Below are 27865 nucleotides of genomic sequence, written 5' to 3'. Positions count from 1 at the left end.
CTCTTTCCACAGGTAGATGCAGTGCGTGTCTATGTGAACAGCAGTTCGGAGAATCTCCAGTACCCTGTCCTGTTTGTAGTACGTCAGCAGAAGGGAGTATTGTCATGGCAGGTCCCACTAATTTTTCGAGGCCTGTGAGTACTAGGACCTCTGCCTTGTAATGTGTTGGTCTACCATTTATATCCAGCACCATCCTCCTTTTGGTGCTAGCTCTTGCTGCGTGTGTGGGCAGTTTGGTTGCAAACCATGCTTGATCACTGTCAGTTGAACATAGAAATTTGGTATGTAACCTCAAATTTGGCAGTCTGCTCCATTTCTCAGCTATGTGTAGAGTACCAGGAGCATGTCTGCTGTGGATCTGCCTGTGCCACTGTTCAGAAGAGTTTACAAATGCCACTGTTGTCATTTTTGAGTGCAGGTAGTTCTTATTCTTTAGTTTGGACCAGGCCCTGAAAAAAACTGCCAGATCCCCCTAATTACTGGGTTGCAGTGCATTTGGGGAGTGTGATCTCTTCTCTGTTTTTCATGCTAGCACAGTTGAGGCTGAGGGTGGTGATTTGTTTTGGGATATTTTCCTTGTTTTTCTGATCCTTTTGTGTTGCCTCAGCAACCTCAGTGCTAGTGGGGCTGCAAGTATGGAGACTCTGAGGGCACCTTAGACCATGTGAGATGCAAAGCTTCAGCCTGTAAGTGAAATACAGGCACTAAGTAGCAGGAAGTCTGCAGTGTCTTGTCTGATTTAGGGAATAGTTACAACAGCATCTCTCTTGGGGTGTTCTTTGTGAACCCAGCAAGTGGCAGAAATGCTAAACCAGCAGATGGCACAGGCAGTCTTGAGGAAAGTGAGATACTGAGAATGGCCAGTCGTACGTGCAGACCACAAAAGGCAACAGAGGTGGAGTTTGAATGAAAGATAGAATAAGCTGAAAGTCCAAGACCTATATTTAATTTATGCAAGCAGGGAAAAATCTATCATTTGCAGTACTGTAAAGCAATGTCTTAACTGCTGACTCTTGCTTTCCATCCTTCCCTCCTTCTCCTGGCTGTTACAGCTATCAGAGGACCTACAATTACCAAGAAGTGAGTCGGACTCTCTGTCCATCTGAGCCAGCACCTGAGACAGGACCATCTGACCAGATCATATTTGTGGATGTCGCTTCTATGGCACCATTTAACATTGCATATGAACTGCTAGTGACCAGACTTGAGAGCTTCCAACTTGAGTAAGCTGGAATGTGTGAATGCAAATGTATTTGCTTCATGTATCTGTCATACAGGGATTTGGTCCTTCTACCTAACCTTCCCTTTCTTACTCTAAAGGTACTCTGTGTATAATCCAGCTCTGAAAGTATGCTGGTATTTCTTTTTTAGGACCAACAAGCCCTTTAACTTCACTGCCAGCCCTTCCCAGCCCCAGGTAAGGAGCCTTCTTAGTGTTTCTTATGTCTTTCCATATCTAAATGATTCATATCATCCTTTGTTAGAGATGATGAAAGCCTTATCAGACTAGATTGTTTCCCTCCTAGGATGCAGGGGAGTTTCCTTCCTATTGAACTTTTTCTGTGGACATGGTGAAGAGGTAGTAGTATGTCTGGGTCCTCTTGCAAAACTAAAAACTATGACAAGAGCAAAGGAATGGTATATGTAGTTCCGGAAATTCAGAGACCATAAGGCTACTGTGCTTTCTTGGGAAGTGAGATAGTGTGCACTAGTGTTTAATTCCAGGCAGCAGTGGTTCAGTTGCTCTGGCAGGATTTGTTAAGATGCAGTCCTTCATCAGAAAAAAACAAATTTGCTGTTAAGGTCCAGCAGAGCTCAAAGTGCTATTTCTTGTTCAGGGTAGCAAGTCAAGATGTGAGGTGGTAAATGAAATGGCTGATGAATCTGGTTATTAGCTCAGTAGAGAGAGCTCACATTTACAGCACATTCAGCTAAATAACCTTGTTTAATGCCCTGCAGAAAGTACATGTCCTCCGTTGAATGAAAATGCTGTTGACAGTAGCTATAGTTATACAGGAGGTTGCGGAGATGGGAGAGTATGTAATTTACCCAGGCTATCTGGTGCTCTGTTTTTGCTGTTGCAATCACTGTTAGTTATGCCACTTATTTTTAAGACTCCTATTATCAAGCATCCCAGTTAATCTGTTCTCAAACGTCTTATGTTGTGTGGCATATGAATACAGCATTTTATTCTATAGAGATGTAGAGAGTACTGGTTCTTTTATAAAATCTCTTTTAATTAAGATTTTGTAATTTGAATGCTGAGTACTGAGGATCTAACCTGGGATGTAGCGTTGTGACTTGAGTCTGTTATTTGTTATGCTTAATAGTATGAGATCGGTGACTTTAATTAAAGGCCAGAGTGCAAGATGAGTGATTTTTAATTGATATAGTGCTGTTATTTTTGTAAATCAAAGCATTAAGCAATCTGCAATGAAAGACCATTCAGAATCAAGGTAAATGTTGGAATATCCCTAAAACTGGAAAAAGGCAAGCTTAAAAATCAAAGGACTTGTCACTTGGAATGCAGTGTATGCCTAAGGGTGAGAAGAGAAATTAGGTAAGTTCATAAAGTTCTGGAGTGTTGACTGGATATGTTTATACCACACATCCATGCAGGTGAGAGCTATTGGTCTCAGTACTCACTATGGAAATTCTGTACAAAATCTGTACCTGTAGTTTAAAAAGACTGAGGGGTCCTGACGACTGTTCCTCCAGTGTCTAAAGCTTTCTATCAGTAGCACACTCCAGTCATCAGGAAGCTCAAACTGCCAGAATAGTCTGCTCAAGGAATCTTATTTCATTTTCTGATGACTTGTGATCTCGGTGCCAGTGCTCCTTTAGCAGTGCTTGGAGTAGAGTGGTGGGAATAAATGCTGTAGTAGAAATAGACAAACTAGGGAAAGCTTGAATGATTTCTGACTTACCACTATCCTTGCAGTCTAGGGTCCTACTTCCTGGGAAGGGAGCAGGGAAATTCTGCTTTATATAATCTAGTTTTATATTACATAAAGAGTCTTTGCCAAGTGGCACTGCCTCTGTTACATGGCAGGAGCCACCTGGCCATAGTAGCTCCCTTCCCTCTAGGCTGTGCATGCTTTGGCTGCAGAAGTAACAGATCTTGCAGCTGCAAGTGATCATAAGGAAGGGTGGGAAGGTAATTGGTGACAGTTATTGACAGTTATCTGCCTTGCATCCCCCATGAGGTACCCCATCAGGCCCTTGTGGTAGCCATGCCTGTGAGACTGAGCTCTTGGGTTCTTGACTTGGGGCAAGATGGTAGGATCCCTTGCAGCAAGCCTGCCCACTGATGTGAGCACTGAGACTCTGATTCTCCAGCAGTTGGTTGGTTATTGTATTTTATTGGGTAAATATGCAAATAACCATGTTCCCTGGGACATTTTTTGCCCAAATTTGAAAAGGCCCCTGCAGGGACTGTGAAGGAAAGGGCATCTCCTGATCCCGCAAGATTGTCCTGTGGACTTGGTCAAAGCATGTAAGCATGCATTCCCACCTGAAGGAAAAGAAAGAATATTTCCAGATGTTATTCTCTTAAATTTTTTTCAGAGCTATAGCTGAATTATTTTCCAAGTTGAAGTGAGTAGAGAACTCTTCTGTTGCCTTCCCAGCTGCACTTGAAACCATCCAGCCAGACAAACCAAAATCCTGTAGTCTTGTATCAAGCATTTATTTATGGAAGTCTTGACTGAGTTCAGCTGTTTGACTTAATACTTTCCATTGTCACTCTTTGAGGCAACCCATCTGAGATAAAACTCCATGATATGCTCCATATGTAAAGTCCAGACAGTAGTATAGGAACATCTGGAAATTGCTCTTTGTGATATAGAAAGGAACAGACTATAAAAATGGAAATGAAGTTGCTTTAACTTGATCAGGTGGAAAAAAGCTTAAGGGGTCTGGAGGCTATGCTGCATCTTGCATGTTGAAGATGTCTGTGATTAATAGTATGCTCCAAAGGGAGGTAAGAATTATCTCCATCTGTTTAATCTGCTCTTCTGTAGTATAAGGTGCTAATATTTGAAATCTGATTTTTTGTTCAAGCCTGCTACATCCAACCCAAAGCAGAGATGTGGCCATGCAGGTGCCTTAGGGAAGCTTTGAAGCTACTGGCAGGGGTCATTTCTGGACTGTAACTCTCAGTACTCTGTTTCCTCCTCAGTATTTTCTGTACAAGTTTCCTCAAGATGTTGATTCAGTCATCATTAAAGTGGTGTCTGATGCAGTCTACCCATGCTCAGTTGTCTCCGTCCAGGATATTGTGGTAAGTCTGAGGACGGGGAGGGCGAAGAGCTGTCTGCCTAGCTCTGCTCCCCTCAGAGAGAAGTTCTGTGCCACATCAGAGGGGAAAAGCCCTATGAAAGGCTTTGCCCTTCTGTGGTGATTGTGGTTTCTGAAGGAGGAGTGAAAATCCTGTGGGAAAGAGGCAAAGACAGATACTGAGTTCTAGCAGCTCATCCCGAAATTTTTATTGCAAATAAGTGAACAAGCTGTCCCTTTGCAGCCTGTCCACAGGACACTTGTTATCGTGCTCTCTTCTTGAGGTTTAACAGCCCACTACCTCATGACACACGTCTGTTTCTCTGTGGGGTGACACTGGGTGGAATGCTGGCAGCAGAGGAAGAGGACAGTGCTGTTGCCTTAATTCTCTCCCTGCTCAAGACAGCATGGAGAACTTCAGTTTCTAGCCATGAGGTCTATCCTCCTTTCCATTTCAATCTTATTCTCTCTCACAATTGTTCGTTCTCTTTCCTGGAAAGGAGGTAACAGCTGTACTCTGTCTGGGAGGTTGGCTGTAGCTCACAGCTGGGAAGTAGCCCCCATTTCTCCTCACTTCTTATCTCCCTGAGTGATGTAAGGAGAAGCAAAACAGTGAGAGGTGCAAAATGCCCTGGCTACCAGCTCTGTTGTCCCAGCATTTGCCTTTAAGACCTGTATTTAGGAGATAAATGGCTAACATCAACTCCTGCAGTACTTTTCTGTACTTTAGTGACAGAAGGGCAGAGGAGGAAACAGTAGCAGGTGATTTTCTTAGTCTGGCTGGTACAGAACTAAGAACTATAGTGGAAAAGAGTGAAATGAGAATGAGCACTCTGCAAATGGTGCAGACCACAGAGCATGCAATGCACATAGTGTACAGCTGAATTAACAAATTGCTCTGTGGGAATGGCACAGTGATTGATCAGGATTAAATTGCAGCTCTCCTATAAGGATGATGAGAGAGTGCAAGCAAATGGTGTCTTTAGAGCAGTTTTTCTAACTCCTGAATGAGTCCTGGCTGTCTTGTTCCTTTTGTCACCTCATATCCACCTGTGTGCTTATCTTGATGCTTAGCTTGACCCTTAGTTATGTCTATTTCAGTGCCCAGTGTATGATTTGGACCATAATGTGGAATTCAATGGTGTTTACCAGTCTATGACAAAGCAGGCAGCCATAACGGTGCAGGTGAGACTGATTATTTTTTTTAATACTTTTTTCGTCCCAATGATGCTTTTCAGTGTCTTGTCCTGTGCGTCCCTAGTTCTCTCTCTTCTTTTTTTTTTTTTAATAATTTTTTTTGAAGAGATTTTTGTCTAGATCACGAAACTGCTTATGGTTGGTTAGGTAGACATCTTAGGTGTTGGGACTATTGGTCAGCATGGCTGCAGCATCAAGGATCTTCTGTTGAAGCTTTGTCTTTTCCATTGAGCAGTGGTGATATGGCCTTTTAATAAGCAAAGCTTCGGTAGATTGTTTGCATTAATTAAAAGAAATGCATTAGCATTGGTTTGCTTACATTGGGCTAATGATTGTACTGAATACTGGTGAACTCAGCTTGTCATCAAGGATGAGGTGAGCATCCCAAGAAACCGGTCTCTGTTCAGACCAGGCAGGTCTCTATAGAGCTGCTGTATGTGTAGCAATTAAAACCTGACCTCTTGCTTTTTGGAGCACAACCTCTGTACTGTACAGAGTGAGAGGCTCCTTCACTTCTCATGGATTTGTCTTCTCTGTGCAGAGAAAAGACTTTCCAGGTGAGCAGTTCTTTGTTGTGTTTGTCATCAAGCCAGAGGATTATGCCTGTGGGGGTTCTGTGCCTTCCTCCATCCATGGTAAGTTGTGCTGGGGACAGATTTTGTTGGTCTGTCTGGGTTATGGAGTAGCAGGAAACCTTTGGAGCCTTACTGTGGGAGGGTGCAGGTTGGCCAGGTAGCTCTATCCAGATAGGAAGGATGAAATAAAAACCTGCTGACAGGCAGATTAACTAGTCTTTATCATGCAGGGAACGTCTGTATATAGTACAGCACGTGACTTGCTGGGATTATGCATTTTTGTGAGGGGTCACTGTATGGGAACTGTTGAATCACAGCCTGAACCACTGATTGATCACGTGGGGAAAGGTCCAGGTCAGCCCTGGGAGCACAAGTGAAGACAATTCAGCTGTGTGACCAGAAGGGGTGGAGCCTGGCTGCACCTCTCTTAGACCCCATTTAAGGGCTGACTGGCACCATGGAAGGATCTCAGTTTGGAGATCCCTCTCCTGTGGAGTCATTTCTGTGAGCCTAGATCCTTGGAGAGGGGTGATCACTTTTACTTTTCCTGTAAAGTACCATCCTTTCTGTGCTGGTCCCCTTGCTGTTATATTCCTGTTTTGCCCTTCCACTACGTTAATCTGTCCAATTGCTACAGTCACTAATATCTTGGAAGGTATGGGAGATAACTAGGCAGTGCTAGTCATGGCTTTTTTTCTTGTTCTTCTCCTTCCTTCCCCCTGCCCACCTTTTTTTCTTTATGTTCTCCTGCCTGCATGGAAGCCCAGATAACAGTCCTGCAGAAGGCATTTACTCCCATTACCATCTTGAAATCTGTGGCAGCTCTATACTTGTGGCAGCATGAAATAGTAATAATCTTGTTGAAATAATTTTGAGAGATTGATTCTAGTGCCTTCTCCAGCCAAAAGATAAATGTATCCACTTCCTTGCCTGTGGTCATTACTACTCTTGTGATGGCTGAAACTGGAGCGGGTGCACAGCTGTCCTCACAAGAAGCTGGAGTTTTATTTTTCTTTTTTAGGTCAGGGACTTTCCTGTCCTCAAAGCCAGGTAGTTTCCTTCCTTCTGGAAAAGCAAAATTACAGACAACAGATATTCTGGGCTCCTGCAATTCTACCACCACACACTATTCTCCAAACTGTCATTTTTCAGATGTATTTTTCTTATTCTAAGCTGTCAGCAGAACTATAGTGGTGGAGTGTACTGAGCTTTGCTGAAGGACAACAAGCAGCTCCCTGCTCACAACTGTGTTGCCAGTAGCCTTTTGTCCAAAGGCAAAAATGGTGTGTGAGCTACTTTAGTGAGAGAAACTGCACTTTGGGGACTAGTCAAAGAGCAGAAGAGGTGCGCTTTTGAATTTAAGCATTTAGACTTGAGCAACTTATGGAAAGCTCAACCATAGTTTTTTAGTATGAAAAATAAGTTATGGATGGAGGGGGGGAAAGGGTTAAACATGTGGAAAAAGCTGTGTATTGGCAAGTCTGGGAAAGGTGCAAAACCATGCAAAGCCAGACCCTGGTGTTTTTGCAAATACAGAGAACTGAGATCAGGGCCAGAGATCTTTAAGGCTTGATTGTCTTTGTTTACTGTACCTTTGCATCTCACAGGAAATGTCAACCGTACTTGGAACCTACAGCGGACAAAGAACCTTCAAGTGACGATTGTGCCATCTATTAAAAGTTAGTATCTCTTTGCAGCTCTATAGTGGGGACCTGGCACTTTTGTGAAGGAGGATGTGGCTTGGCTGGCAGCCCTGTGATGGGGTGGTGCAGAGAGCGCCAACAGAGGAGTTGAAACTGTTGCTGACTTAGAGACCTTTGCTCCTGAAAGGAACTTCTGTGTTATAGACATACTAGCTATGCCAGGGACAGAAAAATTGGAGGCAAACCTTGCAAAAGGTTTTTGCACCTCCTTTGAAAAAGGCAGATAGGTCTTAATTACTCTTTGGACTGCATGTTGTCACCAAGTGGTGTTGGGAAGAGTAGGGCATGATCATAGACTCTGGGAAGGGCTGTCCCTGCTCTGTGAACTGACTGCTGCCTTCTCTTTCCTCAGAGTCTGTTTACATCCAGGCCATGTTGTTTAGCTTCCTGAGCTTCCTCTCTTTCTACGTGGGCTCAGTGGTTGTTGCTTTTGTACACTATATCAGGTAAGTCAAGGCTATTTACAAGAATAGCCTTCTTGTTTCTCTTTATCCTCAGAGGTGCTTCATCCTGCAGTGTGTTTGGAGTTAGGGTGGCAGCTAGCATCTGATCAGAGCAGTGAAATGAGCCCCAGACTATTCAGTGGGCTCCTAGAGACAACTGTGAAGGAAAGAAAACTTCAGCCAGAAAACTTTTCTTCCTCTGTTATGTACAATGATGAAAACCTAAGGCTCTTTCCTTTGTTGTATTTTTTTTTTTTTTCCTCTAGTGTCCCATCCTCTGGGTTTCCATATATGGAGATATAGGGTGACAGATGGGAACTGTGGTGGGGCCTCTCTGGGTTATGAGGTCCAGAGCATTGGGGAACCAAAACACTTTCTGAAATGCTGAACCGAGTACTAAAAGGCATCAATGACCAAAATGTGGCCTTGGAGTCTCAAAGTGCCTATTTCCTTCCTGACCTGCATACCCTGTCCCAGAGCTTGATGCCTAGGCTTTTATTGTGGAATTTTGTTGTGAATATCCATAAGTGAGCTGAACTTGGACACAGCTGCCATGGCAGGTTGCTCCTGGGAGTGGGGGAAGAGTAAAACTCTTCCTGGCTATTCCAGCCACTGTTACTTGCTTATGGTGACCTTGAAGTTTGCTTGTGTGAAATCTAGACTAGAGGAGCAGAAAGGGGACAGCAGCCCACCTGGGAAGTAAGATTTACCCCTGCAGGTCAAGTAACCAGTAGCAGATGATAAATTTTTGTGGAATAGCAGATGCTCTTGGGGTTGTGGGTTATGGTGGAGTTTGTTGGGATCAGCCACACCTGCCTGTGTAGACAGCAATAGCAGTTAAACAAATCCTTTGTCCAAAGTGTGGAGGCTCAAGAGGGAGGGAATCTCTTCTACATTTTTTCCTGGCCTTCTGGGCAAAGGTTGATGTGAGAAGAGCTGAGAAAAGCCTTTGGCAGATAGCAGGTTGGTTTTGTGTGAACTGATTTTTAAGGGAGCTGTTCAGACTAAAAATGGCAGAGGTTTTCAACTGCTTCAAAGAAGGGATCTTAAAAAGTATTGTGTTCTGGAAAAAAAAGTTCAAGATGGGATATTTGGCTAAACTTTGCTTCAATTAACTTTTCATTACAACAGTTCAGTGAAGTGGTGTGTATGTGCTTGTGCATGGACACGTGCATACTTTTTGTTGTTTTTTTTTCCTTACTGCAAGTAATTTTTTTTTCTTTCTTGCTTTCTGCATCTTGGCAATCTGCTGAAAGAAATGGTATTGACTTTTTAAACATCAAGCAGAAGCATGGCTCTGGCTCCTGCCACCTTTCACTTCAGTGGTTTCTCATGTGTTCAGTCCCCTGAGTGAGACAGTTGGGTTTGGGAAGGTGGCCTGAGAGTCTCTCTCGGTATACTGAGCAGTGTAGGATGAAGTGATCCTGTAACTAATTGTCCTACCTGTGGTGCATATCCAAAGAAGGAAAATTCTGATACTTTGGAATTTGGAGAGTTAGACAGTGAGCAGTCGTGGCAATCACGTCTAGTCTAGTCTTTGCTTTTTTTTTCTTTTTTGGATTTTTGTTGTTATCCTCTAGTTTTAATGCTTGCACCATTTTGGCTGATAATCTGGCTGGCTGGCAGTGGCATTTGTTGACTGTCTCATGAGTGTTGTCTACTTATTTTCAGGGTTTGGAGGAAGGCTTCAGCTGAGAGATTGAGTCCTGAGAATGGTAAGCTCTCTTTTCTGTGTTAGGTGAGCAAGATAGATCTTGGGCATGGCAAGAAACAGACAGTCTGTCAAGTATTTTCTCCTTTCAACTCTTCCTTCCTTCCTTGGTCATGCACCACACAATCTCTGATACTGCTGAGATATTAGATTCCTCTCACCCTTACAAGGAAAGTCATTTGAAGCAGGGTGCTCCAAATAATGGTCTGGACACTTGCACTTCAATTTCTGCTTTTGTGTTTTTTTTTTTGTTTTTTTTTTTTTTCCCCAGCTCTTATTCCTCTGCCTGGATTAAGTATAGAGTCTCTCTTTCTCTTCACTTCTTAATTTAAATTTGTTTTTAATTGGGATTTGCAGAGAACAGTAAATGAATGATTAATACTGCTAGTGTTGTGTTATTTAGTTTGGTATTGGATTCTGTTTGCTTTATGCTGCATCCACGTTTCTACATCCTGTGGATTTCTGTGTTGCAAAACCATGGCTGCATCTGAGAGGCTACTGGTGAAAGATGGTAATTTTTTCATGTGGATGGGGGACACTAGGGGCTTCTGCTTCCTGGCAAGGTGTGGGAAGCTGGTTGTTTCATTTTGTTTAAGTGTTTTGTGCCTTAAAAATAGATCAAAGCATTCAAAGTCTGGAGGTAAAGAAGCATCAACAGTTATACCACTCTCCTGGGGAATGAGAGGACTTTATGATCTGGCAGCAAGAGTTTGAAGCTTCTTCAGTCTCCCGTATCTTCTACTTAGCATTACTGAGCATTAGTGCTTTAAAAACATTTGAATGTCATGGGGATGGATCCTGTTGTGAAACAACAGCAGGTCTTGGGGCTGTGGAACAGTGTGAAGGGCATTTGTGCTGAGGAGTTTGGGGAAGCTGTTTCTTTCTCAGCTGTGTCCTTTCAGAGCATGTCTGACTGCATGTAAACTGATAACTCACATTCACCCTGTACTTCAGGGCAAATTTTCTCTAAATTTTCTTCTCAACCACTGGAGTTTGTTTTCCTCCAGGGTAGCCCTAGTTCCCGTCTTCTCCATCAGTTCCTCTTCCTTCCCCCACCAAGAAACTGAGAATTCTTAGTCTGCCTATTTGAATACTCTGTGACTCAGTGAGTCCCTTTTGCTCCTGCCGCCTGTCCTATGCCTGGCATTTGTGGTTAACTTTTTTTTTTAATTTGGTGGGACACCTTCTGTCTCCTTCCACATCATCACTACCAGATGGAGACAATAGCTGGAGGAACCACACCTAGTGTGCTGCATTTACTTTGCTGACTCACTCTCCTACTGGGAAGTGGGACTGAAATTACAGGGTGAGTGGAGTCTGAAGTGACTGGTAGGGACACGGCAGGCTGCATTTTCTCCCTGGTGTGCTTGCTTTGTCCAGATTAAGATCTTCCCTTGGGAGATTTAGACTAGGTGTCAGGGGGAAACTTTCTCACTGAAACAGCAATGAGGCACTGGAATGAGTTGCCCAGAGAAGTTGTGAATGCCTCCATACTGGAGGTGGTCAGTGCCAGGTTGGGTAGGTGGCAGGTGGGCAGCCTGATTTAGTGGGTGGCAACCCTGCCCATGGCTGGGGTTCAGAACTCTGTGATCTTTGAGGTCCCTTCCAAACCAAGCCATTCTAAGATATTCAGGAGAGAAGGTTGATGCATCATTTGAGAGGAAAAAGCTTGCTCCAGTGTAAGAATGGAGCATCTCTGTGGGACAGGAATGATGGGAGTAGGAAGTTTGCATGTGTCTCAGTGCTGCGAATGCTGGAAAAATGCTTTTCTTGCACTCTTCCCAGTAATCTGTATTTCCAAATGACTTTAAAGCAGCAGAGTAGCTGTATTGCAAGAGATGGAGTGTTGCACAGCAGATGAGGAGCAGAAGGTGTATCTTCTTTGTGTCCTATGAGCTCAGAGGTGAATGGATGTATTGTGGGGTGACTGCAGCGTATCCTATTGTTCTCTGGGGTGCTTAGTCCATGCCACATTGCCCACTTTAGATGATCCTCTGAGCTGTTTGTTGCCTTGGTAAAGAAGTTGAAATGGTGATCAAGTGCTTGCCCTCAGCACAGTGAGCAACAAATGTGCCAAAGGAAAGGAGTGATTTAGACTTAAAACTTCATTGTCATTGCTATGTGGGAGCTCACCTGCTGAGGAATAAGGCTTGAGCAGCAATAGGTTTGGGGGCTAATTTGTTATGTAGTTAATTGAAGTGTTATGAAAACCCATGTAAGATGTTACAGAGGTGCCTGGAGCTGGTATTTGGAGAGGAGTCTGATGTGCCTGTCAGTTTGGAAGAAGTCGGATACCAGGAAACTGGAGACACAGTTTGGGAATGGCAGGCTGCAGGAAGGCTGCAGTAATTTAAAACTGACCTGTGTCCTGTACCACTTTGCTGCTGACTGGCACAATGCTGTTGTGATGCTTTACAAGGAACAGGTCCAGTCTTGCTACTTACCACCAGAGGAAGGTGCAGTCCTGTTGTCACTGCTCTTGCTCCTTTCCTTCTGAAAGGGAGAGCTCTGATCCCTTTGTGAGGGTGTTCAGCATGCTGTGTTTGTACTGTTTGCCTGTTAATTCAGCATCTAAGCACTGTCACAAGGATCAAACAGGCACCAGACAAAAAGGAGTGTGGAGCCAAGAGAGAGAAATCCCAGTGTAACCTGTCTGGGAGGTGCAGCCCTTGCTTCAGGTGTGTGGAAGGGAGGCGGGGATTTGTCAGTCCTCAAAGACATGTCTCTCTTGTCACCAGCACAAGATCACAAGCACTTTTAGCGTGGAACATTTTTGCTTTCTCCTTAGTTAAAACTGTGTAGCAGCTGTCTTGCCAAAGACTGATTTTTTGCAGGTCTAACTGGAGGTAATGTTATTTGAGTAGATCAGTACACAAGGAAGAGAAGAATAGGAAACTTGTAAGGGTGTTCTGAATACCATGGGACTTGCTACATAATCTGCCAATTTTTGCAGCCCTGTAATGTGATCTCTGCTGTCTGCTGGATACTCATGCATTTGTGAATCAGACTGACAGTATCTGTGAGGAGAGTGGAGGAAATGAGTCTTTCATATTGCAAAGTAAGGGTTTCCCCTTCATATGGTATGCTCTATAAGGAGACAGTGTATCTGCTTGGAGAAATGCTGCTTTTTCCAAGTCTCTCCAGCTCTTCAAGTTGTTTGCACTCACCTAAGAGATGTTTTGAAGCACTATAATGAAGCTAACTGGTTCTTTTGGGTCTGTTTCTGTTGCAGGATCTGGGATTATGACATCTTCACACCCCATCACAGCCAGCACACCTGAAGGAAGCAGCTATGGTGCTATTGGTACTGTGTCTTCCAGAACTGGAGACAGAGGGAGGGCCCTGTCTGGGACAGGGGAAGGCACAGATTTGCAATTATTTGGTGCTTTAAGGCCAGAAGGGAATAAAGTTACAAGCTACTTCAGTAGCTGCTTGCAAGTATTTTAAAATGGGGAGGAGGGGGAAGAGGGAGGAGGGAGAAGCAGTTAGGGGATGTCCTGTTTCTACTTTGAGAGTAGGGGAAAAGGCAGGGAAATGTCCACCAAAAAATGGCAGATATCTGGAAGAGCTTTTCAGAGAGATTCCATCACTGAGACTCAGGTAGACAAAGCCACAGTCATCAGACAAGTGTTGATGGTAGTCCTGATTCAGGCAGGTTGACTAGGGACTTGCCAAAAGGTTTCTTCCAACCAAGTTCCTCAGTCCTGGTTATGAGTTCATGGAGCCTATTTTTAGACCCAAGCATGCTTCTTCACTGGAAGGCTTAATGCTTGTGTGCAGATAGACAGGACGGTGACAAGAGTTCCTTGTGGTCCAGCGTTTTCATTAGTGGAGAGATAATATCATGCAGTTCAATAGGTGAACTGTGCACTGGCAGAAGAGAGGGAGGGGGAAAAAAAATCCCTGCTAATCTGGGATGATGGTAAATCCCTTCCTTTGCCAGGGTATTTCTTAGTCTCCTTGGAACTGTTTCCCCTACTGTGGAGGGACTGGTATTGAACAGTTCAATGCTATGGATTTTTTGAGTCATAATCTTTTGGATTTGACAGCTTGGGGACCCAGATATTGGGCTGTGAAGGTGGGATATCTCTGAACGCTCAATGAAGCTTCATGAGGTTTTGGGGGGAAAATTCAGGAGGAACTAAATCATGGAAAAGAGTTGAGGGTTAATTTTCTCTTCCCTCAACCCCTGAAATGCTTCAAAAGCATTTGGGAGATGAGAAGGAAGATTGTATTCTGCTCATTCTAGTCTGGGCAAGGAGTGGCTGGGAGCTCAGCCATTGAGGTGGAAATGTGAGTATATCCCTCTAGCCTGCGAGTGACCAATACTGTGTGTGCAGTAGGAGTAAAGCTGATGCTCTGCTTCCTGTGAAAATTCAACATTCTTTCTTTTTAGTGTTTGTTCTACAGTATGTTTAGAAAGGCTGAGACCTAAAGCTTATGTAAAATCTGGAGATTAACTAGGTCAGCATGTTCCTGATCTCTGAACAGCCTGCTGCTTTTTCTAGAGCTGTATGGCTGGTCTCAGACTTCTGGTTTTCAGAACCAAGGCTAGTAAAAAGTAGAAAATGCTAGAGGTGAAAAGTAGTAGAGCAAAAGTGTGTGGTTTGTGACTATGAAGAAGTTTCTTCCTTGAAATGACCATATCAGCTTTTCCCAGTGTATCGTTGTTGATATCTGGGCACCTTTCTTGTTGTGTTTGGAAGGATTTAGCCTTTACCCTGTTTTTTTATTTCTTTTCTTCCTGCTCTGTTCCAGATGAGTCTAGCTCCAGTGGTGGACGGCAGTTTTCTTCCCCTGAGCATGGGCCACCAGCAGGCTCTGACACAGACAGCTCTGTGGAGGAAGAGAGCGACTTCGACACCATGCCAGAGATTGAAAGTGATAAAAATGTCATCCGCACAAAGGTATGGCTGGCACATGGCCAGGACCAACACCTGTCACTCTCTGTGGGTTTTAACTTTCCACTTAGCTCTGCTGGATTTCATCTAATAGAGATGAACGTGCTTCTTAGCGTTCTTTCAGAGTCTAAGAAGTTTTCCTGGTGTGCTAAACATACTGCTGAAGTGAATGACTTAATGTGGAAAATCAGAATATGTTAGGAACAATTGAGAAAGGAGGAGGAATCCCAGTGTGTCCAAGAAAGTACAAGGAGGTGGAACAGCCTAGGGAGAAAATAATGTGCAATGGTAACTGGATATTCAGTAGGAGTAGTGACTCAAGATGCATGTTTTATAAATACATTGAGATTTTTCTGCTGGCTTTTTCACTACTTCTTTTCTGGTGTTTTTTGTTGTTTGTTTGTTTGTTTTCTTCCCTCTTTCTTTCCCCATTAATGTTTTAGGTGTTCCTCTATCTGTCAGACTTGTCCAGAAAGGACCGAAGAATTGTCAGCAAAAAATACAAAATATATTTTTGGTAAGAAGACAAACTGGTAAGGCCTGATCTTGGGATCTAGTCTCTAATTGTAAGCTCTCCAGCTATGTCCACATGCTCTTCTTTTGAACCACTGTTTAGTTCGAGGGACATTCTTTCAGCTGTCCTGTTACACTCTGTTCTAAGCAGTCACTGCAGATCCCACATACCTCAAATGTGGATATTTGTGGGCTGGTACATATGTGATCCTGGCAATAGTTACTGGTTTTCATTAGCTTTTTAAAGTGTGGTAATAAGCAATGTGCTGAAACATACTGGGGAAGGAGGAATTTAAGTGTGGACAGCAGTTTGAGGGAGATGATTGTCCTCCTCTGCTGTTGTGATACCTCACCTGGAGTACTGCAGGGAGGGGTTCCCAGTACAAGAAATGTGACTCTGAATCTGAGTTGATCCATGAGGGTGATCAGAGGGCTGGAGCAAAAGAGATTGGTGTTCAGTGCGAAGAAGCAAGAGTCCAGGGAGACTTCATTGTGGCCTCCTAGTACCTAAAGGAGGACTACGGGAAAGCTGGAGAAGGACTCTATCAGCAGTGTAGTGATAGTTTAAAACAGTTTCCTTTTGTACTAAGGGTAGATTTAAGTTTAGATTAGACACTGGGTAGAAGCTCTTAACTCAGAGGGTGGTGAGGTACTGGCACAGGTTGCCCAGAGAAGCTGTGGGTGCCCCATCTCTGGAGGTGTTCAAGGCCAGGATGGATGGGCCTTGGACAGCCTGATCTAGAAGGAGATGTCCCTGCCTCTGGCGAGGGGTATGGAATGAGGTTATCTTTAAGGTCCTTCCAATGCAAATCTTTTTTTTTTTTTACTTAGCTACTCAAATATAAAAGCTTGTGGTTAGCATCCTGACTCTTCTTGTGTTCTTGCTATTGCCTCCTGTTTGCATTAGTGCATTTTTCTTCTACTTCAGGAGGATCATAATCTGAGCTGCTATAAAGCTGTGGCTGGGAGAGAAGGGTGTGTGCCCTTAGGCAACAGGATGTACAAACTTCTCCACCTGCACTGTAAGGCTCTGAGATGGGTGTGTGCTAATAATGCTGTAACTGCTGCTCTTGCCTTCTCTCTGCAGGAACATCATCACCATTGCAGTGTTTTACGCCCTGCCAGTCATCCAGCTTGTCATCACCTACCAGACGGTGCGTCAACCTGTGGCTGTCACCAGTATTTGGTGTCATCTTGCCTTTGAACCTACTCTGTGGCTATGTGGCTAACAGGGATGACAGTTGCAGTAAAATTGAGGTGACCTGGGGATCCTGCTGTCTCTCTGAAGGGCAGATTATTTTAGCTGCTCTCTGTACCAGATTCTGGTCACTCTGCTAGCTTGGCTCAGCTTTCTGAGCTTGTTTCTGCTGCTTCTGCCTGGAAAACAGAGACTGCAGATCCCCTCTCCTCTGTTTTCCTAATCCTCATTAGGGGCCTGTTTTATTTTGCAGTCAGGAGGAACCTGCTATCCTCTCTGGAGATCTGCTGAAAGCAAATGCAGTTGGCTATGATGTGTGGTTTTTTTTTTTCTGTTTTGTTTTGCTTTCCATCGCCCTGAGCTGTTACTCAGAGATTTGCAAGCAGACCTACTTTTCACCCTTGTTGTTGTGTTGCAGGATGCAAATGTAAAGTACCTTTTCTGTAAGGACTGCTGTCAGGTCTATGGGCTGTGGCAACATCTCGACTCTTGCTCATAAAATCTTCATTTTCAGATGTCATTATTCCCTTATAGTAGTGCTACTGCTGGGCTGCCTCCAGGTCCCTACATACATCTTTACATCCTACCAAACTGATTTCACTTCTACATATTGACTTTCTTCTGGAACAGTGGCACATGGTCTCTGCTCTGCACTAAGTACTGAAACTAGGCAAAGAGAACAAAAAGACTGCTTTGAAACTCAGCTGGTCAAGGGCTCAGCCACATGTCCTGTTTGAAGTACCCTAAGCTGCTGTTGCTAGCTTTGCTGCTTTTCAGGACCTTGCGGGCTCTAAACTGCAGTGGTTTCTGAAAAGCTGTTTGCAGGATGTAGTGACTGCAGAGTCACAGCCTTCAGGTGCTGTATCTGCAGTATGGCACATCAAACTCGTGTAAACACAGTGCATGCACGATGCAAAGACGTACAAACAGAAGAGACTTGCTAACATCAGTTCTCCCACCTCCACTCTGTCCAGGTAGTGAATGTGACAGGCAATCAGGACATCTGCTACTACAACTTTCTGTGTGCTCATCCACTTGGGGTGCTGAGGTGAGTCCTGCAGTCACTGCATTATTGCCTTGTGCCTCATGCTGTGCCTAGGCAGGGTTTTTTCCTTACCAGGTTCGCAGCAACCACACTGAAAAGAATACCAAGAGTTTAGGGTTCTGAGCAGAGTCTCTCTGAGCTTTCTGTTGAGCTCAGCAGTGGCTTTCTGTTGTAGTGAGATGTGCATCCAGGCCTATGTGGTACCAGGTTTGCCCCAGCAAAACTGCTTGCCACCAGTAGTGGGCTTATGTACTCCTTTGGATGCTTTCACACGTATTCAAAGAGGAGCAGCTCTGAAAAGCAATTCAGAACAGTCCTTTCAGTGCAGCATTTTTCTACCGTAACATTGGAGTGCAAAGAGAATCTAGAGTTGGGAATCTCACAGAGAAAGTGTTAAATCAGTTGAGGCAAATGAAGTACTCAGCCTGAAATTGTCCTCTGTTGCGTAAAACTGGCAGGTGTTTGGCAGCTGCTGAGGTGGAGGATGGTGGTGGTGGGGAACTAAATGAATTCAGTTTATTGTGGCCTGGGGTTCACCTTCCTGTTTCTGTGATGCTCTTGTCTTAAACCTTCTTTTTCCCTGCAGTGCCTTCAACAACATCCTTAGCAATGTGGGCCACATGCTGCTGGGCTTTCTCTTTCTCCTCATTGTGTTGCGCAGAGACATTCTCCACCGTCGGGCCATGGAGATGAAAGATGTCTATACCCTAGTGGGTACATGGTTGCATGGGACTAGTGGTGGGAGGGAGGGCAGCATGGAAGCAACAAGGGTAATGCACAGTGGTTTTCAGTTTGCTTGGAGAATGCTTTTCAGTTTGCTTGCTGGAGGATGGAATCCTCTTTTTCTTCCCCTGACAAAAGATGGAGGTGGAACACATTCTCACCTACTATTCCATCACTTTGCTGCTTGTGGCGTGTCTGTGTTGCTATTGTTGCCCGGTCTGGACTCACAAAGGCTGGGAGATGAGCTGAGGAATGACTCCTGTGGCTCTTCTTCCATTGTTCACTGTGGAAAAACTGGGGCAGATGAGCTGGATGGGAGCACGCCTGGATCCTTGCTTTGTCCTGTGATGAAACAGGCAGTGGAGAAGACCATCTGCTTTCTAAAGAGGAGGAGGCTCCTTTGTACTAAAAGCTAGACATGTTTCTAATGGGGCTTGTGAAAAGTGCGGCCTGTTAGTTAGCATCCTTCTAAATGTGTGTTGCAGTGAGATTTTTGGTCTCAAGACATCAGTACCAAGAGACTGAGGTCTTCAGACCAGAAGTTTCTCTGTAATTTTGGATTTGCTGCTGGTGGATTTGACCAGCTCTGCAGTATGATACAATTACATATGGGCTGAAGGACAAGTGTGGGGGCTTAGGAGGGTTGAGGTAATGAAGAGTGGAAGCTCTCTTGTGATCAGAACAGTGAGGGTGCCTTCTGTCTGCCTCTTCTTTTCTAGGACTATGGGATCCCAAAGCATTTTGGGCTCTTCTATGCTATGGGCATTGCTCTGATGATGGAAGGGGTGCTCAGTGCTTGCTACCATGTCTGCCCCAATTACTCTAATTTCCAGTTTGGTAAGACAAGTTGCCTTCTTTTGTGCTTGAAGAAGGATTTGCCGTCTCTATCTCCTGCAGAGTTAAAAGTATTTCTCACCTTTCTACTCTTGCAAAGCTTCAAGGCTTGGTCAGAAGACAGTGCATCTTTAGATGAAAAAAGGAAGCTCCATTCAAAGACAGGAGAATGCCTTTTTTTGAAAAAACAAAACAAAACAAAACTGGCAGGGTGGGCAGAGATTGGAATGGGTTGCTCGGAGTTTGTGGTTTCCTGTGGAGATATATTGAAAGCCTGACAGGGCATGGCCCTTGACAACCCTGTCACAGCTGATCTTGCTTGAGCAGAGGATCTGAATCAGATTATCTCAAGAGGTCCCATCCAGTCTCAACCATTCTGTAATTTCCTGCCTGTTTCTGTGCCCTGATGCCTCTTTATTTTCTTTGTTGCCCAGGAGCACAGATGTCCTGCAAGGAAGCAAAGCACAAGCTGCTGTACAATGTAGTGTAGTTTCACTGTATGTGCTTTGAGCAGCTTTCTCAGCCAGCTGGTACCTGTTTTCACTATTTCTGTTGTGCTCCTTCCACAGACACCTCTTTTATGTACATGATTGCGGGACTTTGCATGCTTAAGCTCTACCAGACCCGCCACCCAGACATCAATGCTAGTGCCTACTCTGCCTATGCCTCGTTTGCTGTGGTCATCTGCCTCGCTGTCCTCGGAGTGGTATGGCTTCCTCTTATCTGCCTTTTTCTCTGGGGAGGAAATGCGTGGGGAGACCAGGGAAAGCATCAGAGCTCAATAAAGCTGTTAAGCAGCTACTTGTACTTGCATTCCTAGTACTTTTTTTTTTTTTGTTACTCTGCTTGATGGGCACCTCCAATCCCCGAAGGTGTTCAAGGCCAGGTTGGATAGGCCTTTGGGCAGCCTGATGTAGTGGTGGCAGCTCTGCTATCAGCAGGGGATTGGAACCAGGTGGGCTTTAAGGTTCCTTCCATCCGAAGTCCTTCTGTGATCCTAGATTTGCATGCCTAGGTTCAAACTGCTGGACTTTTATTATGGGATGGTGAATATTTTGTTGGGAGATGATTTCAGATTGTAGAGTGGAGATTCTAAGCTGTATGTGCCTCTTTCCATTCATGAAGAGAAGGCTTTTCTGCTTAGTTTTCCCCCATGCAAATTGAGACATTCAAGCACCTTCTGCGGCCCCAGAGGAGGGGAGCCTGTAGTTGTAGCCTGTCAGCAGACTAGAGTTTTTGAACTCTTCAATGTATAATGGAAATATTAAAGTTTTAACACAGCATTAACTTGGGTTGGTAATTAGCTTCCAGTCCTTAAATAAACAAAAAGCTTATAGTAGAAACAATGTGTACTTTTGGATTTGCCGCAGTGCACTTGCTGAAGCAATGGTTGGTTCCCTGACTGCCTGTAAAATTTCTCTCTTGGCCATGGGGGCTGCTGCCTAGCTCTGCAGGGAGAGCTTGCCTGGCTTAGGGGTCCCAGTGTTTTTGCTTCCTGAGCCAGTTGCAGTCCTTCAAGGTCATCAGCCTTATCTGAAGGGACATACAGAAGTAGTAGCTTATTCTCCAGAAGTGCTAAGCTCCTTTTGCTTTCCTGGTCTCTGGATTTATAGACTTGATTTTTGACTTGAAAGATAATAGGGTTTTCTCTTCCATGCTCAGTGGGATTGTCTAATGCTCTGTGATGATACAGGAAAAGAAAAGGAGCAGCCTGCTGGTAACATGCCCAGGGTTTTTCCTTTTTTCTTTTTCCAATACATCTCTGCTTTCAGGTGTTTGGGAAAAACGATATGTGGTTTTGGGTCATTTTCTCATTGATCCATGTTTTGGCCTCACTGGCTCTCAGCACCCAGATCTACTACATGGGCCGCTTCAAGATGGGTAAGTGTCACAACCAAACTATTTTGTGGGTGCTTCTTGATTGAATCTTTGCAAATCACCTGTGTGGCTTTGGGTAGAACTGTAAGGCCAATCCTGTGGCCAGCACTTGCATTTGGGATTATCTTTTCCTGGCCTCTGAAGTTTTCCTGCTTCTGCTTTCCGGACAACGGGAATCAACAGGACCCATTTGCTGTCTCTTGAGCTATGCTCCAGAAGGGTGTGCTGGATGGGGAGGGAAGAGAAGGTCTAGTGGGAGCCTGGCTCATGTGTTCTGCTTACAAATGTGTTTCTCCTTCCTCTTCTGCTCCTGTCTGCCTCAGATGGCCCTGACTCAGGTAAATGGCAGCAGCTCCCATTCTTTGAAATTATTGAGCAGTGGTGGAGAAGCTGGGGGTGCATGGATGCGTGTGGAAGGTGGGCTTGCGTGCCATCCTGGGGTTGGCTCTTGAGAAATTAAGTTTATTTGCCAGCAGCTCTGCTAGGGCCTGCTCCTTCCTAGGAAAGGGATGTAGCACAGAAAAGCCCTTATCATAACATAGGAGTCTTTTTGAACTCCACATTTGTGACTAAAAAGGGACCTTTGCATGCATGCATGTCTGTTTGCCTTCATTGCTACTGATGGCTCTCCAGAGGAGATTCTGCAGTGATTTTTATTTATTTTCTGTAGCAGGGGCATTTTGTGTTTTGTCTCTCTATACCACTCTCAACAGAGATGAGGGTCTCCTGTGTCTCCCTCCACGCTGTTCCATGGAAAGCACTTTTCCCCTTCCTCCATGAACATATCCCCTAAAGAGGAGTGGCTGCAAAGCCAACATATTTGCATTCAGACAGGGTCTATCTGACTTCTGAGCAGCACCAGGGTCAAGAATGTTTGGTTTTTAACCTGTTGTTCTGACCAAACACTGTCCACCTGCTGTTCTGCTCAGCATGGGCTACTCCCAGAGGGCAAGAAATGAATCTGTGAACACCCTGACCTTCATAGACTGGATCCTTAGCCAGTGTGTGCCTGCATCTTTACTTAGCAGGTGTTATGGAGCTCACTCTAGCTATACTGACTTCTGTCCTTTCCTTTGGCAGACTTGGGGATATTTCGACGGGCAGCAATGGTGCTGTACACGGACTGTATCCAGCAGTGCAGTCGACCAATGTACATGGTAGGTGATTTCTCACTTTTCTGCACCTCCTTCAGCATTTGTTTGCTTTCTAGGTAGTGTGCAGAAGAGAGGGTTGTGGCTATTATAAAAAAAGTGATGCTGCCTGCTTCCCTTCTCTCCCCTACCTCTCACCAGTGTGCAGTTATATATCTCTGCTGGAACTTTTTACTTCCACCAGAACTTCCTTGATCTATGGCCTGGTGAATAGAACATCAGAGCAAATGTGACACAAGTGTGATAGAATTTGCCGTTGCTCTTTCTTTCTAGGGACATCAGCTCAAAGGAATTGGTGTAAGACTCAGTGCAGTACATCCTTTCTAAGGAATGCAGTGACTGTTGTGGTTTCTACAGTGTCTTGGGGCTGACAGGAGGGGGAAAAAAGAAACAGTAGCTGTTACCTTGCGTCCTAGTGATTGCTTTCTTCTCAGCATAGAGCATTAATTAGTGCTTGAAGTCAAATTAGATCTTTATTCATAAATTCTACTTTGTTTTTATTCTTCAGTCTCACAGTAAGCATCAGACTGAATTTTGCAATCAAAGTTGATGCACACAGGCATAAAGTAAGCCTGACTGGCTTGAAATAGCTACTTCATGAAAGTAGCTGTGTAAGAACAAACATGTAAGAAACACAGATGTATCTATTTTGCCCTCTATAGTTGGAATTCTTACCTTGTTAATTGTGAAACTGGTTTTAAAGGGGAAAAAAAAGGGGGGGGGCTCCACGGATATGTGCAGGAGGCTGTCCACCTCTTTCAAACATGCCATTTTTCTGTGCAGTATGTTTTTATGTGGAAGGAAGTTAACTAGGAAAACAGTGGAAACTTAACCAAACGACTTGCAGGCAAGTGAATCTTCTGAGAATGATTTTTGAGGGGTTGACTCTTCTATTTAGATGCTTAATCTCTTTTATGCAATGTTCTCTTCAAATCTATGAGGGCCAGAGCAGCATCCATCTCACAAATACTCCTTTACATGCAGCAAACACAAGAGCCAGGTACATGTGCAGTTACAGGAACCAGACTCCAAACCTTCAGACAATGATAGCCTGAATTTCTGAGGCCAAGTCCACTTGTGTTTCTTTCTGCTTTCATGTGATCATTGGTGTCTTTTCTTCAGGACAGGATGGTGCTGCTCATCGTTGGAAACCTGGTCAACTGGTCCTTGTAAGTAGTGGGGTGGGGTGTTTTGCCTACTTGTGTACATGGGCTTCAGTATTGATACAGGTGGCCTGGGGTAGGGAGGAAATGCAACGGTGTGATTGTTCTGTGCTGGGGCTCTTCTGCAACAGTTTGGATTGCAGTGTGCTCCAGAGATACCTGAGGCACCTCTGAGTGTTTTGCTGGTGCTGTCTAGTGGCTTGTTGGACCGAGCTCGCCCAGGGTTGGCCAGATACAACAGTGCTATGTTGTGCGATGCAAACACATCCTCTATAGCTGGGAGCTCCAGCCTAGTTCAGCTGCGGGAGACTTGACAGAGACATTTGACACAGTTGCAGAGCCCAGCAGTAGCTACATGGTTGGAGTGTCAAGCTCTTGGATAAGACCTAAAATAACTGCCTTTAACTCCTGCTTTTCTCAAAAGCTGCTTCTCAAGGATATGCCTTCTACTATATGCAGAGATCTGGGGCCAAGCCCTACTGAGTGAGATTTGTTTGGCCATAGGGTGGAAGCAGTGCAATATAACAGAATCACAGAATCACCAAGGTTGGGAAGGACCTCCAAAATCATCCAGTGCAACCAACCACCTATCACCAATATTTTCTCGCTATGCTGTCTCCCTGTGTACAACATATAAACGTTTCTTGAACACCTCCAGGGATGGTGACTCCACCACCTCCCTGGGCAGCCTGTTCAACTCCAAACCACTTTTTCAGAGAAGAAATTTTTCCTGAAGTCCAATGTAAATCTCCCCTGACACAACTTGAGGCTATTCCCTCTAGTCCTTTCTCTAGTTACGTGGGAGAAGAGGCCAACTCCCACCTCACAAAATTGTGGAGGGAATTGTAGAGAGTGGTAAGGTCTCCAATGAGTCTCTTCTCTAGACAGAATGATTCCAGTTTCCTCAGCTGCTCCTCATAAGATTTGTGCTCCAGACTCCTCACTGGCTTCATTGCCCTTCTCTCAGCACGCTCCAGGGCCTCAATGTCTCACTTGTAGTGAGGGGCCCAAAACTGAACACATTACTCAAGGTGTAGCCTCACCTGGGGTGAGTACATAGGGGGGTGATCACTTCCTTTGCTCCTGCTGACAACACTATTCCTGATACCAGCCAGGATGCCATTGGCCTTCTTGGCCACCTGGGCACACTGCTGGCTCCTGTTCAGCCAAGCATCAATCAATATCCCCAGGTCTGTTTGCTCTACACAGTCTTCCAGCCACTCTGCCTCAAGCCTGTAGTGTTGCCTGAGGTTATTGTGGCCAAAGTACAGGACCTGACACTTAGTCATGTTGAACTTCTTTCCATTGGCCTCAGCCAAGCTATCCAGTCTGTCCAGATCCCTCTGTAGGGCCTTCCTATCCACAGGCACTTGACACTTCCTCCCTCCTCCCAGCTTCTGCTCTCTCCCAAGTTGCCCATCCCTTCTTCCATAGGAGGTAGATTCTCTTTTTTTCCTGGAGCTTCAGGAAAAAGCTCCCTGTTCATCCATGCTAGTCATCTTCCCCACCGGCTTATCTTACAGCACAGGGAGACTGTCTGCTCCTGTGCCTTCAAGATTTCCTTCTTGAGGAGTGTCCAACCTTCCTGAACCCCTTTACCCTTCTGGCATCTCTAGTTGCTCTCAGTGGATGAGTAGGTTTGTTTTGCTTTGCTTTGTTTCTTAGTAAGGAGCTGAGGTGAACACTATTTCCTTCAGGAAACTGGGAGGCTGCAGCAGTGTTGCCATGTCCTGTGGTCTGAGTGGGTTAGGAGCAGCAGGGAATGTACGTGTCCCCAGTGAAAGAGGCTGTCTAATGTCTCTTCTCTCTCTACCTTCAGTGCTATCTTTGGGCTGGTGTATCGGCCCAGAGACTTTGCCTCCTACATACTGGGCATCTTCATCTGTAATCTGTTGCTGTACCTGGCTTTCTACATCATCATGAAGGTAAAAGAGGTGACTGTAGCTGTCGTGCACGTGCCCATCTCTGAAAGGGATGGTATGAGCCTCCTTTCAGCTGTAGTCTGGGTTCTGCAGATGGGCATAGAGAGTCCTGTGTGGGACTTGGGGTGAGCTGAAGAACTGGTTGTTGGGGAGGGGATGTTGTGCAGTGATCTTGCTGGCTGGACTGCATCTTCCTGGGTGGGCAATACTTTGTGGAGATGGACAGGCCAGGCTTATTTGCCACCGTGCATGGCTCTGGCCCCTGGGAAGCACTTATTGTGAGGCTACATCCTTCCCTGTAGATCCGCAGTTCTGAGAAGCTCCTGCCTATTCCCTTGTTCTGCATTGTGGCGACAGCAGTGGTGTGGGCGGCTGCCCTCTACTTCTTTTTCCAGACCCTCAGCAGCTGGGAGGTAACGTTTCCCTTTTGCTATCCTTCTGTCCGTGTCTGCCTCTTGTCTTCCCTTCCTGTTGCTCTTTTTCTGTTTTTAAAAAAAAAAATAAAAAAAAAAAAAAAAATAAAAAACTATGGGGGAGGAGACTTGGTCTGCCTTCCGAGATCAGGAAAGGAGTGCAGGAAGCTGTGCTGAGGCCAAAATAACTGTGCATGGTATCATGAAGGTTGAAAAAGATCTCTAAGGTCATCAAGTCCAATGTCAACTAATCACCACCATACCCACTGTGGAGTGATGATCTTGAGGCCCTCTTTATGGGAGATAGGGTTACCTGGTGATCTGAAGACAATGGAGCAAATCCCGACCAAAAATAGCTGGCAAAATTCTCCCTGGAGAGACGAATAATGGGAAAAACATGGGCTGTGGGGACCCCATGTGACCTGGGAGGCTCTTAAATTTAGACCGGATGCCTTCTCCATCACCATGACAGTGAGGGGCTTGCTGCAGAAGTATCCAGTGGAAGTTTTGCAGCTTGTGCTATGCTGCACATCAGATGTGGTGACCATAGGGGTTCTCCTGAGCTGTGTACCATGGTTTCAGACCCATTCCCAGCTGTGCAGTATTGCACTGCATACCTGTCATGTCCTCATCTCATGTCAGCCGTTACTCTTGGCTCTTTCATAGAAGGTTAAGGCAGGAAATCCTCCAGAGGGCTTTGTGTACAAGGCCAGGGTCCTTTGTGTGCTGGTGTCGAGTCCTGACTGCCTGCTCTCTCTTCTAGGAGACTCCAGCAGAGTCCCGAGAGAAGAACCGGTCATGCATCCTGCTGGGCTTCTTTGATGACCATGATGTCTGGCACTTCCTTTCTGCAGCTGCTTTGTTCTTTTCCTTTCTGGTAAGTCCTGCTCTGCTGTGGGGCCTCAGCCTCTCCTTCTCTTCCTTGTTTTCCTTAACTGTGAGGTGACCAGCGAGACCTGCAACCTTGAGCTTCTTCCCAGGTCCTGCTGACCCTGGATGATGATCTGGACACGGTGCGCAGGGACAAGATCCCGGTGTTCTGAACCTCGGATGGACAGAGGCATGGAGGTGTGCCAAGCCACTTGGCTGAAGGCACCAGGCTACCGGTGTCCATGGGAATGAGCCTGTTTCAGTGGCCTGCAGCCCTGTGGGAGCAGAGGAGCTGGACCCACAGTGAGCATGAGTGGGTGCTGCGGTAACTGGGGCAGGACCAGGAGGGAAGATAACATTGGCTCCCCTGCCACCACACCCCTTGGGGCAGGCATGACCTAGCATTTGCAGCCCTCTGGCTTGTTAGGACAGCGGGTGCTGGAGCTGGTGAAGAGGAAGAGGACAGGAAGCATATTTAAGATCTTTGCTTCCTTTCCTCTAGGGTGACGTGCTCTGCTTTCTCTCTAGTGAGCGAATTTGAGAATGCATTGCAGCTCCTCCTGTGTCAGCAGCCAGTGTCCAGACCCTGCAGACTGCTGCCCTTGGAGAGCCCCTTGGGCAGCATAGGGGGAGCATTTGGTTTCTGTCCCACCACAATCCCAGCATGCAGAGCAGCTGCCGAGTGAGCAAAAGGTTCCAGGCAGAGGTGGTAGTGGAGAACTATGTTCTTTTGTTGGAGAAGCTCCTCCTGGAACTGCAGGAACATATCCAAGGGGCTGCAGTGTTTCAGGGAGATAGGGACTAGAGCTGCACTGCCAGAGGCAGAGCCTCCTGCCTTGCTATTGCAGCTGCTCTCACTGGTACAAACTTAACAGCCCCCCCACTCCTCTCCAGCAGCTCCTGTGCAGCTGCTTGTCAGTGCAGAGTTCTCCTCTACAGCACCAGAAGCACTGAGACCATGAGAGAGATGGAGTGATGAGGCCTCAGTCTCATGTGCTGGGCACCTCATTGGCTCCTGCAGCGTGCCCCAGTCTGGGAGCCTCGTTGAAGGATTGGAGAGTAGGGGAGCTGTCCAGCAGCCCCTGACTTTCCTCTCCCCCAAGTTTACTTTGGATGGGGGGTGTGGAGGAGGTCTTGGGAGCATTGGGGTTGAGCTCTTCAGAGGTGTGGACGAAACTTCTTCCCCCACCTCTTCAAATTTTCTGCATCTGAAGTTTTTAAATGTCTTTGCGTTCTTTCTGAGTTCTCAGTTATTTAAAAAACAAGAGTAAGGTATGAATTATTGCAGGTGTTGCATTTACAGTGTGACCTGCTTTGCTAATTTTGAATTAAAAAGTATTCTTTGAG

The 27865-nt window shown here is 45.4% G+C and overlaps 1 protein-coding gene across 1 annotated transcript; it reads left to right on the top strand.

Moving 5' to 3' along the window:
- Positions 1-13: 13 nt before the first annotated feature.
- On the top strand, positions 14-27865 carry SIDT1 (SID1 transmembrane family member 1). Its single transcript, XM_019618423.2, has 24 exons — positions 14-134; positions 1053-1223; positions 1372-1417; positions 4181-4282; positions 5380-5463; positions 6017-6110; positions 7658-7729; positions 8106-8199; positions 9868-9911; positions 13140-13211; positions 14666-14814; positions 15252-15325; positions 16409-16475; positions 17494-17567; positions 18151-18274; positions 19007-19124; positions 19691-19827; positions 20894-21002; positions 22080-22156; positions 23273-23319; positions 25133-25238; positions 25538-25648; positions 26412-26525; positions 26629-27865. Exons 2-24 carry the CDS (start codon positions 1162-1164, stop codon positions 26689-26691), a joined length of 2040 nt encoding a protein of 679 aa, XP_019473968.1. The 5' UTR covers positions 14-134; positions 1053-1161; the 3' UTR covers positions 26692-27865.

The sequence above is a fragment of the Meleagris gallopavo genome, chromosome 1, assembly GCF_000146605.3.
Source record: "Meleagris gallopavo isolate NT-WF06-2002-E0010 breed Aviagen turkey brand Nicholas breeding stock chromosome 1, Turkey_5.1, whole genome shotgun sequence".
Taxonomy (NCBI): domain Eukaryota; kingdom Metazoa; phylum Chordata; class Aves; order Galliformes; family Phasianidae; genus Meleagris; species Meleagris gallopavo.
This window is presented reverse-complemented; position numbering and strand designations above follow the sequence as displayed.